This window comes from Chiloscyllium punctatum, chromosome 48 (genome assembly GCF_047496795.1).
Source record: "Chiloscyllium punctatum isolate Juve2018m chromosome 48, sChiPun1.3, whole genome shotgun sequence".
NCBI lineage: Eukaryota > Metazoa > Chordata > Chondrichthyes > Orectolobiformes > Hemiscylliidae > Chiloscyllium > Chiloscyllium punctatum.
The window spans coordinates 31,590,732-31,604,600 of record NC_092786.1 but is presented as its reverse complement, the minus strand read 5'-3'; the positions used below and the strand labels follow the sequence as shown (position 1 = coordinate 31,604,600).

Sequence of the window (13,869 nt, the reverse complement as noted above, 5' to 3'; positions counted from 1 at the left end):
CAGAAAGCCATTATGTAATTCAAGACAGAAAGTGATAGATTTTTGGGGACTGAGAGAAACAAAACAGGGTGGGGGGGAGGGAGGGCAAATGGACTAAAGTTGAATATCAGCTATGATCCTACTGAATAGCACACAGGGAACGTACAGCCAACCGAGACTCTGATTACATTCCTTCAACTCACAAAAGGTGATTCTTAGCAATTGTCACTCTTCAGTCAGTCCTGAGAAACATCCATACTTCATAACACAGATCAAAGGTTCATATTTTAAACAGTTGCAATTTTGTTGCAAACAAGTGACTGTTACTGCCCTCCTCAGGACTAACACAAGAATCACCATCAACGTGCCAACCAAACAGCATGCTTTTCTCTATAACTGATTGTTTATGAAATAACTCCACGGAAGCAAGTATCCCATCAACCTTTATTTACATGTGTACAGTACATGGACTCTGACCAGAGTCAATCCCTAGAGTGAAGAGAATCCCTAAGACTCCTGTCAGCCATGACTCCCTGACTGGCCCAAGTTAACGACCAATCACAGAATTCATATTCTATTTCACCTGGCCAACCTCATTCCAATCACGACAGCTTGAAGTTTGGCATTCTTGCCTTTGTCCTGATGGAAGAAAGATCAAAAGCTTCAGCAGCTTGCCTCCTTTTTCAGCAATTTTATTAAATTTTAATTACCTATTACTGGGCAGAAATATAAAGGAAGCAAATTCTATATTGTGGATCCGGTGGGACGTCTTGCCACATCCATCCTTAAGATTGTGGGTGAAAAGTCGTACTCTTTAGTTACAAAAAGACTCACAGCAGAAACCATGACACTGAATAGATGAGGTCTTTGAATGGAGGGACAGCCAATGAGTGGACAGATTAATACAGCTTCTAACGGAATCCACTCAACAATCATGTCAGTGTTTGATAGTCAGCATGTTAGAGAACTCAACAACCCTTCATTGAAAACTCGTTAAGTTAAAAGCTTCCAACTAGTTTCACGATTGTGATTCCCACAGGTGAGTCTGTTTCCAATAATATGGACACATTTTCTACGTGGTGTTGTGATTTCAAGTTGGGACCAACTTTCTGTGTGGGTGCATGACCCCTACAGGAGTGGATGTGGACATGTGTGGGAGAAGGACTTGAGGATGCTTTTATAGAAACTCAAGTCTTGACATCAAATTCTACATCATTGAACATTTCTGCTGCACTGACCTCTGAAAGTACATAAGGAAGTAAATTAGTTGCCGAACATCCCCTGAGAATGGGCCTATACTATTTGCTTTGGTCATTTCTAGTGAATTCAAATATTGTCTTCTGTCGCAAATGCATAATCATTTTATTTCTATAAGGAAAGTTACACTTCAGATGGCTAAATCTTATGACCAAAGCACATCACCAAATGCTTAATTATTCTTTAGACAAGGAATACCCTGTTTCAAACAGTAATAGATGATAGCTGAAAATGTGTTGCTGGAGAAGGGCTTATGCCCGAAACGTCGATTCTCCTGTTCCTTGGATGCTGCCTGACCTGCTGCGCTTTTCCGGCAACGCATTTTCAGCTCTAATCTCCAGCATCTACAGTCCTCACTTTCTCCAGTAATAGATGATACTCCATTTACAACCCGAGTTTACTGCAGGGTTTCATATGGTTTCAGTTGAAGGATTGGGACTGAACTGTTCTGATCCCACTGCAAAAAAAAACGCTCATTACAGAGAAAATATGTTCGATGTACAGACAGGAGTCTGATACGTTTACTAAGCACAGCACCTCTCTCAGGGTCAGTGCAGGCACCATATGGTACCAAATCAAGCTCCTAATTTGCAAGAAGTCCATCATGAAGGCAGGAGGGCAGGTGAACAAGGTCGACCTATTCCCACAGTTCACTGTCAGGCAGTTAAGGCTGCAGTATATTAACTGTGAAATATCACAGTGTCTCTGCTCCTTATTTAGAACAGAGCTGCATTATTAATATAACTCACCTCGGATGTAGAATAAATGCTTCACGGATTTGCTCCTGATGCTTGCTGCATTACTCATCCAGTTTGAATTTTAAAGACCCTCCTCTCATTTGCAAACGAGGGAACGGATGATCAGAGGTAATCGCATACGGCTCATTGTCATGCCCCATAACAGACTCTTTTCTGAACTAATATCTGTGCCAACCAGCATTTCCGTCCCTAATCGCGGTCCTTTGTAAGGTTGTGCACTCCAGCGTTTACTGTCGGTTTTAAAATGTCCAATGAATTCCTTACGGGACATATCCAGGCCAGAAGATACATTCTAATCTGTCACAATGGTGCAGTAATGAGGGAGTGCTGCACTGTCAGCAAGGAATCCTTGGGATGAAAAAGTGCATTCAGGACTTCATGGCACTCCCAGATCCAGTACATTGTTAAGATATGGAGAGGGCTGTCTTCCCACTGTCTCTGACGATATTTATCCTTTCATCAACATCATTAAAACAAGTCACTATTACACTGCTTTCTGAGAATGCAAGTATAAAATTACCCCTCACAACACAGGGCATCCCAAAGCATTGTACAATTAATACGCACTTCTGAAGTCGTTCAACATTTTCAAAGAACCTAAATATCTCTAAAGAGGCTTGTGTCAACTTGAGGCTGTGTAAGTGCCATATAAATGCAAGTCGTCCCTTTCCCACTCACAAAGGCACTGATGGAGGAAGGCACATTTAATTTGAAACAATGAGGTAATTTCCTTCTCCAAAATAATTAAGGATCGAAGCAACATGTAAAATATAAACATAAACACATCAACATGTTTCTTACTGCGGGAGTAGTTTACTGGAATACAACTAATATACTCATAACATTGTACAGCATGGAAACAGTCCCTTAGGTCCAACTCATTCATGACGGTCAGGTTTCCCATGCTGAACTAGTGCCATTTGCCAGCATTTGGCCATATCTCTCTCAACCCTTCCTCTTCATATACCTATCCAGATGCCTTTTAAATGTTGCAATTGTACCAGCCTCCACCACTTCCTCTGCCAGCTCATTCTGTACATGTACCACCCTCTGTATGAAAAAGTTGGCCCTTAGGTCCCTTTCAAATCTTCTCCCTCTCACCTTAAATCTATGTGCTCTAGTTTTGGACTCTGCTACCCTGGATAAAAAAAACCTTGTCTATTCACCTTATCTACGTTCCTCATGATTTTATAAATCTCCGAAAGGTCATCCCTCAGCCTCCGACACAGCAGGGAAAGTAGCCCCAGCCTATTCAGTCCCTTCCTATAGCTCAAACTCTCCAACCCTGGCAACATCCTTGCAAATCTTTTCTGAACACTTTAAAGTTTAACAACATCTTTTCTATAGCAGAGAGACCAGAATTGCACACAATATTCCAAAAGTGGACAAACCGATGTCCTGTACAGCACAACATGACCTCTCAACTCTTTTACTCAATGCTCTGATCAATAAAGCCACACATACCAAATGCTTTCTTCATTACCCTGTCTAGCAATATCTGACTGAACGAACAGGAGTGGGAAGATAGAGGGGCAATGGGACAAGGAATGAGGAAAAGATGTGAAAGACTGAAACAGAATCAAAGAGAGCATTAGAAACAAAAACCTAACATTGCCCTTGGACATTGAAGTAAAATAGGAAACATTAACCCAGTCAACTGGTCCAATGTCATCCCAAATCAAACTTACTCCCAATGGAAGAAAATATTAAATTGAAGAGACAACACAGGGAGTAGAAGGATGGAAGAATGAGGTGGGGAGACCAAAAGGTGAAGCAGTGACTGAGAGCAATTGAGGGTGCCAGGTTAAAGAGGTTCACAATAAAGATTAGATTAGATTCCCTACAGTGTGCCAACAGTCCCTTCGGCCCAAAAGGTCCACGCCCACCCTCTGAAGAGTAAGCCACCGGGAACCATTTCCCTCTGACTAATGCACCCAACACTATGGGCAATTTAACACGGCCAATTCACCTGACCTGTACACCTTTGGACTGTGGGAGGAAATCGAAACACCGAGAGGAAACCCATGCAGACACGGGGAGAATGTGCAACCTCCACACGGAGGAGACGGGAATCAAACCTAGGTCCCTGGCACTGAGAGGCAGCAGTGCTACCACTGAGCCATCGTGCTGCTCTCACCACTGAGGCACCGTGCCGTCCCAGAAATTACCTGCAAAGTCTGCTGCTGCCAAGTTACTAGCTTTTACCACTTGTACTTGCAGGAACCCAATGTCGCTCATATCCTGGAAGGTGTTTCTCAAACACTGAAAATCAAAATTAAAACTTCAGTTAAAAAACGTTCACCAAACAGCATAGAGAATAAGAGCTCATCATTCACTACAGCTTCTGACTTATAACTAAACGAAGAGCCAAAATGATCTCAATGGGTGCACGGCTCCTTCTGCTGGAGCAGTGGCTCAGTGGTTAACACTATTACCTCACAGCGCCAGGGACCCGGGTTCGATTCCAGCCTCAGGTGACTGTGTGGACTTTGCACATTCTCCCAGTGTCTGTGTGGGTTTCCTCCCACACTCCAAAGATGTGCAGGTGGATTGGCCAAGCTACATTGCCCCATAGTGTCCAGGATGTGCAGGCTAGGTGGGTTAGCCATGGGAGATATGAGGTCATGGGGATAAAAGTGGGGGATAGGTCTAGGCAGAATGCTCTTTGGAGGGTCAGTGTGGAACCGATGGGCTGAATGGCCTCTTTCCACACTGTAGAGGTTTTGTGATTCTGTGCTATACTGAAATACAGCATCCTACATAGGCTGGAGTAAATCTGCTCATACTTTGCCAGGTCCTGAGTTTAAAAGGGATCTGTTTCATAGAATCGCCATTGATCCTCCGAAGGATATCCCAATGTTATCCCTGTAACTCTACATTTGGCACGATTAATCCACCTAGCCTGCAATCCAATTTAGCATGGCCAATCTACCCTAAACTGCACATCCTTGGGAGACAAGTATCGCACCTGGAGGAATACCACGCAGACACAGGGAGAACTCCACACAGATATCGTCTGAGGCTGGAATCAAACCTGGCACCATGGAATAGTGAGACAGCAGTGCTAACCACTGAGCCACCGTGCCACCCAGGAAATTCTCAGCCATAGCATCATTCTTAGAATAAGATCTCAGATTATCTCACTGCCTCTTGTTAATGGGTACAATCGCACAAGGGTTTAATATAGGGCAGAACGCCAACTCACTTTGAATTACTTTCACTGTGTCCAACTTAACACAACCTCACCACTTGAGGTCTGCTTACTAAAAATGAGGCAAAGTCAAAAAGAAAAAGCTTGCATTGCTACAGATTTTATGAAGCAGGTTGGCACCTTTGTAAACTGGACCATTAGCTCTGTTATTATTTGATTTTAGATTCCCTACAATGTGGAAACAGGCCCTTCGGCCCAACCAGTCCACACCGACCCTCTGAAGAGTAACCCACCCAGACCCATTTCCCTCTGACTAATGCACCTGACATTATGGGCAATTCTATATGGCCAATTCACCTGACCGACACATCTTTGGACTGTGGGAGGAAACCGGAGCACCCAGAGGAACCCAGACAGACACGGGGAGAATGTGAAAACTCCACACAGACAGTCACCCAAAGCTGGAATCGAACCCAGGACCCTGGTGCTGTGAGGCAGCAGTGCTAAACACTGAGCCACCGTGCCATCCTTATTATGGAATAAGTTTCAAGTAGAGCAGTAACAAGTTGCTGTTGGGCTAAATCTAAACCTTAAACCTGAAGAAAGGGTTATCCAGTTTCTTCTTAAGCTTCATATAATGCAAGTGGTGAAATTTTGAAATAAAAGCAGAAAATGGTGGAGATACTCCACAGGTCTAGCAGCCTCTACGAATCAAGAAGTCATTTATCATCAACTAAAAAGTTAACTGTTTCTTCCTCAAAGTTGTTGCATTGCCTGGTGTATTTCCTCTCCTTATAGACAGTAATCATCCCTCTTCTGCTGCCAGTTGGTATGTAAGAACACAAGAAATCGGAGCAGGAATATCCTGCTCCACCATTCAATAAGATCATAGCTGATCTTTTCATAGACTCAGCTCCACTTATCCATCCACACACCATAACCCTTAATTCCTTTACTGTTCAAAAATCTAACTTTGCTTTTAAAACATTCAATAAGACAGCCTCAGCTGCTTCATTGGGTAGGAAATTCCACAGATTCACAACCTTTTGGGTGAGAAAGTTCCTCCTCAACTCAATCTGAAATCTGCTCCCCCTCTTTCTGAGGCTGTGTCCCCTAGTTCAGTGCCCACTTGCCACCTACAGTCAAGGCTTTTAAACGACTCTTGTTGTACGGTGTACTTACATATCTCTGAATAATCTGCTGCCTCTCAGTCTCGTCATGCAGTGGGCTGACACAGGGGTCAGAGATGTAGACCCCGTTGCACGTTCTAAGTGTAATCAACAAAACCACAGAACCCTGTCCATTTTCCAGCGACAGCTCCTTACAGTTTGCCTGTCCCTTGGATAACGTCAAAAGGTTAACTTTGCACCTGAAACATGTTAAAATAAGACAGTGATCAGAACTTAAACATTTACAATATTAAATGAACTTTAATAAGAGCACATCATTAATGTAAATTTAATTTTAGTTTAAAAATGACTCAGTGAATGAAATTCTTTGCAATTCTCAAAAGGGTGCATGGGGGGAGTAGAATTAGACTCAAAATTCACTTGGTCAGTGCCCTAGGAGTCCTGGGTTGAGAAGATGTTAAACAAAAATCAGCCAAGGTACCCAAATTGGTGTCAAAATCTCTTGATAGAAGTGAAAAAAATGTGAATATCACAAAATGAGAGAGGTTAATCTTGTGCGTCACCATGACTAATAACCCAATTTCAACAGAGAAGAGCCAGTGGTATACAATGGGACTTGGGGTGAGTGCAGTTTTACACCTATCCCAATTTATCTCACTGATATAATTCAACAATCTAAAAGTCTCCCTCAGTGTATTTAGGGGAAACCCAAATTGATCTTTCCTCTATTCTTGCTTTGATTTTCCCAAGAATATTTTCAGCTTTATTAAAAAGCTGACTGTACTCAAATCAGTTGCAAGATTCTATCAGAACATGAGAGAGTTAACAAGATACAACGCACAATACAAATTGTAAAGAGTTCAGGGAAAGCAGCAATTCATTGTCAGTGGGGAAATCGATCCACTCTGTGATGGAGGAGGGTACTGGATTCCTCTAAGTGCAATAGCTCATTGAAATGGTTACAAAGCACCAAGGATGTCTTTAGCATCACAACTGGATTACCTGCATGTTTCACTGAGTCATTAACTGCACCTAAAACCACGTGTGTACCATCCTGACATGGGATAAAGAAAAACTTATGGTGCAGAGACACAGCTACAGTACCGCTGCTGAAATGCAGCGACACCTCGTCGATCTCCAGGATAGTCTTCAAAGTCCCACTTTATAACACAAGTTCCTTTAATCTTTTAGGTCTATTTCCTCTTTGAAGAAGGCCAACAGGATTACTGGTTGCAATGTCCCTTCAATAAGAATATACAGACACCCTTCCTTTGAGACAGAGGAATAATCCAGGATAACTTCCACGTCCTTGGTCTCTTGTGATCAAGTTACACTCGGGTTCTTTCGAGTGAATGTTCTTTTTCCGGAATCATCATTTCTCTGCCCATTATGAAAGTATTTATAATTGTTTTTTCATGCTCCATAAATCTTCACATGGCTTCCTATTTAAAGTCCTCACCAGTTTCTCAATCTCTCTGACGTTATTGAAAGATTCACCTCCACTGTGGCTGTTGACCTGATTTTGAGCAATCATCATTATCCTTCTCTCTCCTCTGCACGACACTACCAGCACCCACATTGATTCCTATATTTATTTGCTAAGCCAACCCAGCAGTTACTGTGATGACTGTAGTTTTGACACTATTGCACCTATTCTTTGCACTTTACCCAGTCGCAAACGTTCACATTTCTGCTCAAAATGTATCCTCCTGAACTTGACAGTCTCGATTTTCCTACAGATTAAACTACACTATGCTGTAACTACAGTTTCCAAGCTGCTCTACAATTGATATTTTATTTATTGGTACTTACTTGTTATCCAGAAGTATATCTATCAGACATTGCGTCCCAAACAGTCACAAAGATGACAGTCAATTCTAAAGTCCACAAACACGTTTTAACTATCCCTATTCCCAAAGCAGACCTTTATCGTGGTAAATTGAAAGTTGCCTGTTATCACCATGTTTAAAAACCCACACGCCTTCCCCTTTAGAGTATAAAATTTCAGGTCCTATCTCTTTTGATTGAATGATTGTTGTTACATGCACTGTGATACAGGTACAGGCCGACTGTACCATACAAAGCGCATCAGGGTAAGAGTAGAGTGCAGAATATAGAACATAGAACATAGAAGAATACAGCGCAGTACAGGCCCTTCGGCCCTCGATGTTGCGCCGATCAAAGCCCACCTTTAGTGCAAAGAATAGGTGCAATAGTGTCAAAACTACAGTCATCACAGTAACTGCTGGGTTGGCTTAGCAAATAAATATAGGAATCAATGTGGGTGCTGGTAGTGTCGTGCAGAGGAGAGAGAAGGATAATGATGATTGCTCAAAATCAGGTCAACAGCCACAGTGGAGGTGAATCTTTCAATATAGTGTTCCAGCTGCAGAGAAGATACAGAAAGAGAGAGAGATCAGAATTAACATTGGAGAAGGCTGTTCAAAAGTCTGATAACCACAGGGAAGAAGCTGTTTGTACATGTATTCAAATATGGAAGAGGGTGGGAGAGAGTATAACTGGAATGGGAGGGGTCTTTGTTGGCATTGGCTGCTTTCCCGAGGCAGTGGGATGTATAGATGGAGTCAATGGATCGAAGGCTGGTTTGCGTAATGGACTGGGCTTACTCACTCTCAAATTACACAAGTTTTCTACCTGTTCCGTCCTGCAACACAAGTTAGTGACTGGCAGAGTGCACAGGAAAAGGTTGACAGCAGCAAAACAGCACCACATGAGCTCCCCGTTTACCCTTAGCTAATCGCATCCTGCTATTCCTTCTTTCCTCATGTATTTATCTAGCTTTCCCTTAAACAAGTCTAACAATATCCATAAGGTGGTAGAGCAAAGGGAAATTCTAATCAGATACATGCATTTCAAACAATGTAAGATCTTGAGGGGATAACATTGATCAAATCCAATTCTTTTCCTCCTAGTTTCATTTAGAAGGAATGCAAACGTTGCACAGTATTTATTATCTACTGTGGCTATGACACGAGAATTAGTGACTCCTAAACAGAGCGTGAAGTTGTTTCCAACAGCCCCAAGGGTTTAGTGTCACACTGCATCGTGTCTGGGCATTGCCGGCGGAAAGCCACACACCAGACTCCTGCTGCAAGTACAGCCAGGTATTAATAAAGCCCCTGCACGCCCCCCCCCCCACCCCCACCACCACCCAATCCTTGGTGAATTCCAGGACTCTGGACCTGAAGGGCCACTTCCAATCTTATTGTTTGGCATGAACATGCAGAACCCTGGAATGGGGAGCGGGTTACCTCAGGACTGCAGATGCTGGAGATCAGAATTGTGAGTGTGGTGCTGGAAAAGCACAACAGGTCAGGCAGCATCCAAGAAGCAGGAGAATTGACATTTCAGAAATCAGGGGCTTAATTTAGCAGCGCTCAGCGATTCTAATTTCTACTGAGCTCGCGGGAATGAAACTCAAGACAATTTAGAGGAATGAACTGATGATCCAATTTGGCAGTTAGCCACTAAGCAGTAAACAAGAAATATGACCATATTTTACCTATGCTCTTAATAGCTTCTTGCTTCTGCTTACCAAGTTAACACAATTTGTAAATATCTTTCTACATCATTCTCTCTTGGTTTAATTTGCTCTTTTAATTGTTTCACATATTTCAATCGAATGCTTAACATAAATACAATTAAAACTATTCAATATATTGATACGAATCTGCCATGTCTCATTCTGTTTCCAATTTACAAAAAAAACATCAATCACCCAGTTTCTAATTTCACTCTGACCACAGACACATGCTTAATACATAAACGGAGCAACAGGACAGAATCACAATCTGCATTTGTTGCTCAATACCACTCGAGAAGATTCTCTGCCGTCCAATATCAGTCACGTGCCACTATTAATCTTCAGGGGGCCTTCCTTCTGCTGGTCGGCCCATCCAAGAGGCAAAATTCTCCCAGAATCTCTGCCCCTCTCCCTCCTCTCCCCTCTCTCAGCTTCTTCATTTTCCTCTTCTTCAAACAGCCAGGGCTCCTCAGTCAGATGCTGCCAGACATTCATCTCCAGCCCTGGTGCTACCCAAGCGGTCACACTCTGTGGCAAACACAGTTCCATTCTCCTGACATGTCTTTGCATTCCAGTAGAGCCTGATTGATTGATTTGTCAACTTTGGAAAAACTTCAGATAACAAGGTGCTGACTTGTTGCAATGTTTTCACTTGATCGCATTGAATCCAGTTCATTTCCTCGCTTTGTGCGATTGGAGGGCACTTTGCCCTATCTTTCCCGTCTACAGTTCGAATCCAGAAATATTTACAACAGCGCTCAGCTGCAACTGACCATTTAATTGCTGCAGTTGTTTGCAGTGAAAGATCAATCAGTGAGTTGTCAGACGAACAATAGGAGGCAATTAAGAGGCGGTTCAATACCTATTCAGAGGGGTGTTACAGCTTTCAGTCAGCATGATGTCTAAAGATCACCCAGAAGAGATTAAGACAACTTTCGTGAGACAGATAATTTAAACTATATTGCGCTAGACCAATGCTAGTGACACCAAATAGTCAACGTGAATCAGCCATCCAACCTCTTCACTGCTATTCACGTAGTTTGTGGCTGATTTAGACGATGGCTTCATTTGCTTATTTTGATTTTGTACCATTTGCTCACTGGTCTAAAATAATCAAATTAAGTCTCAACAGTTTCACCCAAGACAACAGCTTTTTTTGCAATAAGCAACTCCACATTTCCACCATGTTGTGGGAAAACAAAATTACCTGTCATCACCCCAAACAATCAGTGTCACTTCTAATGTTACACCCCGTGTTCTGTAGCACCTTTGTGGATCGGTGTTAGTGTCCCTACCTCTGGACTAATAAGCTCAGGTTCAATCCCTACTTCATCCAGATGGTCAAGGCATACAAGTCTATGGGCCAGGTGCTGGAAAATGGGGTAGAATAGTTCAATCTGAAGGGCCGAAGGGCCTTTTTGTGTGTAGATCTCTGGTGATTCTTTATGGATTAGAAATTGTTTAGGTCTCACGCCTGGACTGAAAAGCAAAAGGAAATCATTTCTCACCATCTCCTCTTTAATCACCTTATACACCGCATTTCAACCATTCTTTAACTTGAAAGCATAAGCTGGTCTAGCCAATCTGTCCTCATGGCTTAACCCTATTGGTCCAGATATCATTTCATTGAATTTGTGCTACACCCACTCCAAGTGTACTCCAGTTGTCTTTAGAAGTGGTACCTGCTTTATTCTGTACTTTACATTAATACTGTTGGCGGTACATTGAGACAGCAGTCTGGAATCTCCTCTGGGCTGTGGGCATCTGCATGAACACTGTTCCCTACATAAGCACAGCTCTTCAACTCCCTCCATACTGCAGCACTCCTTTATTTATATCTGTACTCAGTAGGCTATCGAATGCAGTTCTCCAGCGTAATATTGATGAGCCCTCTCTTCACATGTCCATATAGATTGATGATTTAATCATCGAGATGTACAGCATGGAAACAGACCCTTCGATCCAACTTGTCCATGCTGATCAGATATCCCAACCCAATCTAGTTCCACCTGCCAGCACCTGCCCCATATCCCTCCAAACCCTTCCTATTCATATACCCATCCAGATGCCTTTTAAATGTAATTGTACCAGCTTCCACCACTTCCTCTAGCAGTTCATTCCATACACGTACCACTCTCTGCGTGAAAACGTTGCCCCATAGGTCTTTTTTATATCTTTCCCATCTCACCCTAAACCTATGCCCTCTAGTTCTGGACTCCCCGACCCCAGGGAAAAGACTTTGGCTATTTATTCTATCCTGCCCCTGATGATTTTATAAACCTCTATAAGGTCACCCCCTCAGCCTCCGATGCTCCAGGGAAACCAGCTCCAGCCTGTTCAGCCTCTCCCTATAGCTCAAATCCTCCAACTCTGGCAACATCCTTGTAAATCTTTTCCGAACCCTTTCAAGTTTCACAACATCTTTCTGATAGGAAGGAGACCAGAACTGCACGCAATATTCCAACAGTGGCCTAACCAATGTCCTGTACAGCCGCAACATGACCTCCCAACTGTACTCAATACTCTGACCAAGAAAGGAAAGCATACCAAACGCCTTCTTCACTATCCTATCTACCTGCAATTCCACTTTCAAGGACCTATGAACCTGCACTCCAAGGTCTCTTTGTTCAGCAACACTCTCTAGGACCTTACCATTAAGTGTATAAGTCCTGCTAAGATTTGCTTTGCCAAAATGCAGCATCTCACGTTTATCTAAATTAAACTCCATCTGCCACTTCTCATCCCATTGGTCCATCTGGTCAAGATCCTGTTGTAATCTGAGGTAACCTTCTTCACTGGCCACTACACCTCCAATTTTGGTGTCATCTGCAAATTTACTCACTGTACCTCTTATGCTCACATCCAAATCATTTATATAAATGAGTTCTGGACTCAAGTGACTAGTCCTCCCTGTATTCCATGAGATCTAACCTTGCTAACCAGTCTCCCATGGAGAACCTTGTGAAACACCTTAGTGAAGTCCATATAGATCACATTGACCACTCTGCCCTCAGCAATCCTCTTTGTTACTTCTTCAAAAAAACTCAGTCAAGTGTGGAAGTATTATGACCAGTATAGACATTTTCTAATCAATCTGTTTCGAGATATCATGATACAGCTCTGGAGTAGTTGGGATTTAAACGCCAGTCTCTTGGCTCAGAGGTAGGGACATTTCCACTGCACCATAACTCCAGGAAGATGTGGTTAGTTGCAGATAATGACTTTCATGTAACTCATTATACCACATGACCAAACATTTAAAACACAACATTTTGGATGAAGTCCAATCAGACTTATATTCAACTGTGTAAATACCATGCCTTGTGCTGGAATTTTGCACTTGACAAAACTCAACAATCGGTGACAGAGTCATTTACAATCCAGGATGAGACCAATCATGGGCATGGGCCAATCTGGTTTATCCTATTTCCTAGCTTATGTCCCCTCAGTCTTCAAGTTTATTTCCCTGAAGTGACCATCCAGTTCCCTTTTGAAATCATTCCTCTTCTCAGCTTCCAACTCACCCTGGAGGACAGCAAGTTCCAGGTCATTCCCATTTGCTATAAAAAAAAAGTTCTTCCTCACATTCCCTCTACATCTCCTGGATAAAGCCTTAAATTGTCTTGTACCATCAGCTAAAGGGAACAGCTTTTCTAGTCCATCTTAACCAAACCTGATTTGGAGTGAATTTGTTTTTGCAGAATTAATTTTATTTTGCTCAAAAACTGCATAAATCCATGTAAGATTCTGTAAATCCCACTTTAGAAATAGAATTGAGTCAACATTGGTACAGACTGTACCTTCACACATTTAATGCATGGTCTGAGCTGAGGTGACACCTATTATTAGATAAGCTGACGCCACCTTGAGAATGTAATTCTGGGATTTACAGATAAAAGAACCTAAACAACCATATCTCTCGTAGCCCGACACATGGAAGGAAAAAAAACACCATTTCAACTGAGACAATACATCTATCCTGGGACAGGCTAAGCAAAGACATGCCAGGGAATCCCGAGAGGCCTGGCACTCCAACCACAAAGCCATAAA

The 13,869-nt window shown here is 42.6% G+C and overlaps 1 protein-coding gene across 1 annotated transcript in view; it reads right to left on the bottom strand.

Annotated features, from left to right (window-relative positions):
* LOC140468867 (multiple C2 and transmembrane domain-containing protein 2-like) overlaps positions 1–13,869 on the bottom strand; it is a 487,492-nt gene that overhangs the window by 197,083 nt on the left and 276,540 nt on the right. Inside the window, exons 11-12 of the mRNA XM_072564927.1 lie at positions 6,328–6,514; positions 4,163–4,256 (exon numbers count right to left, since the gene is read on the bottom strand). Of these exons, the coding sequence (XP_072421028.1) occupies positions 4,163–4,256; positions 6,328–6,514 (281 nt within the window). The remainder of the gene's footprint in view (positions 1–4,162; positions 4,257–6,327; positions 6,515–13,869) is intronic.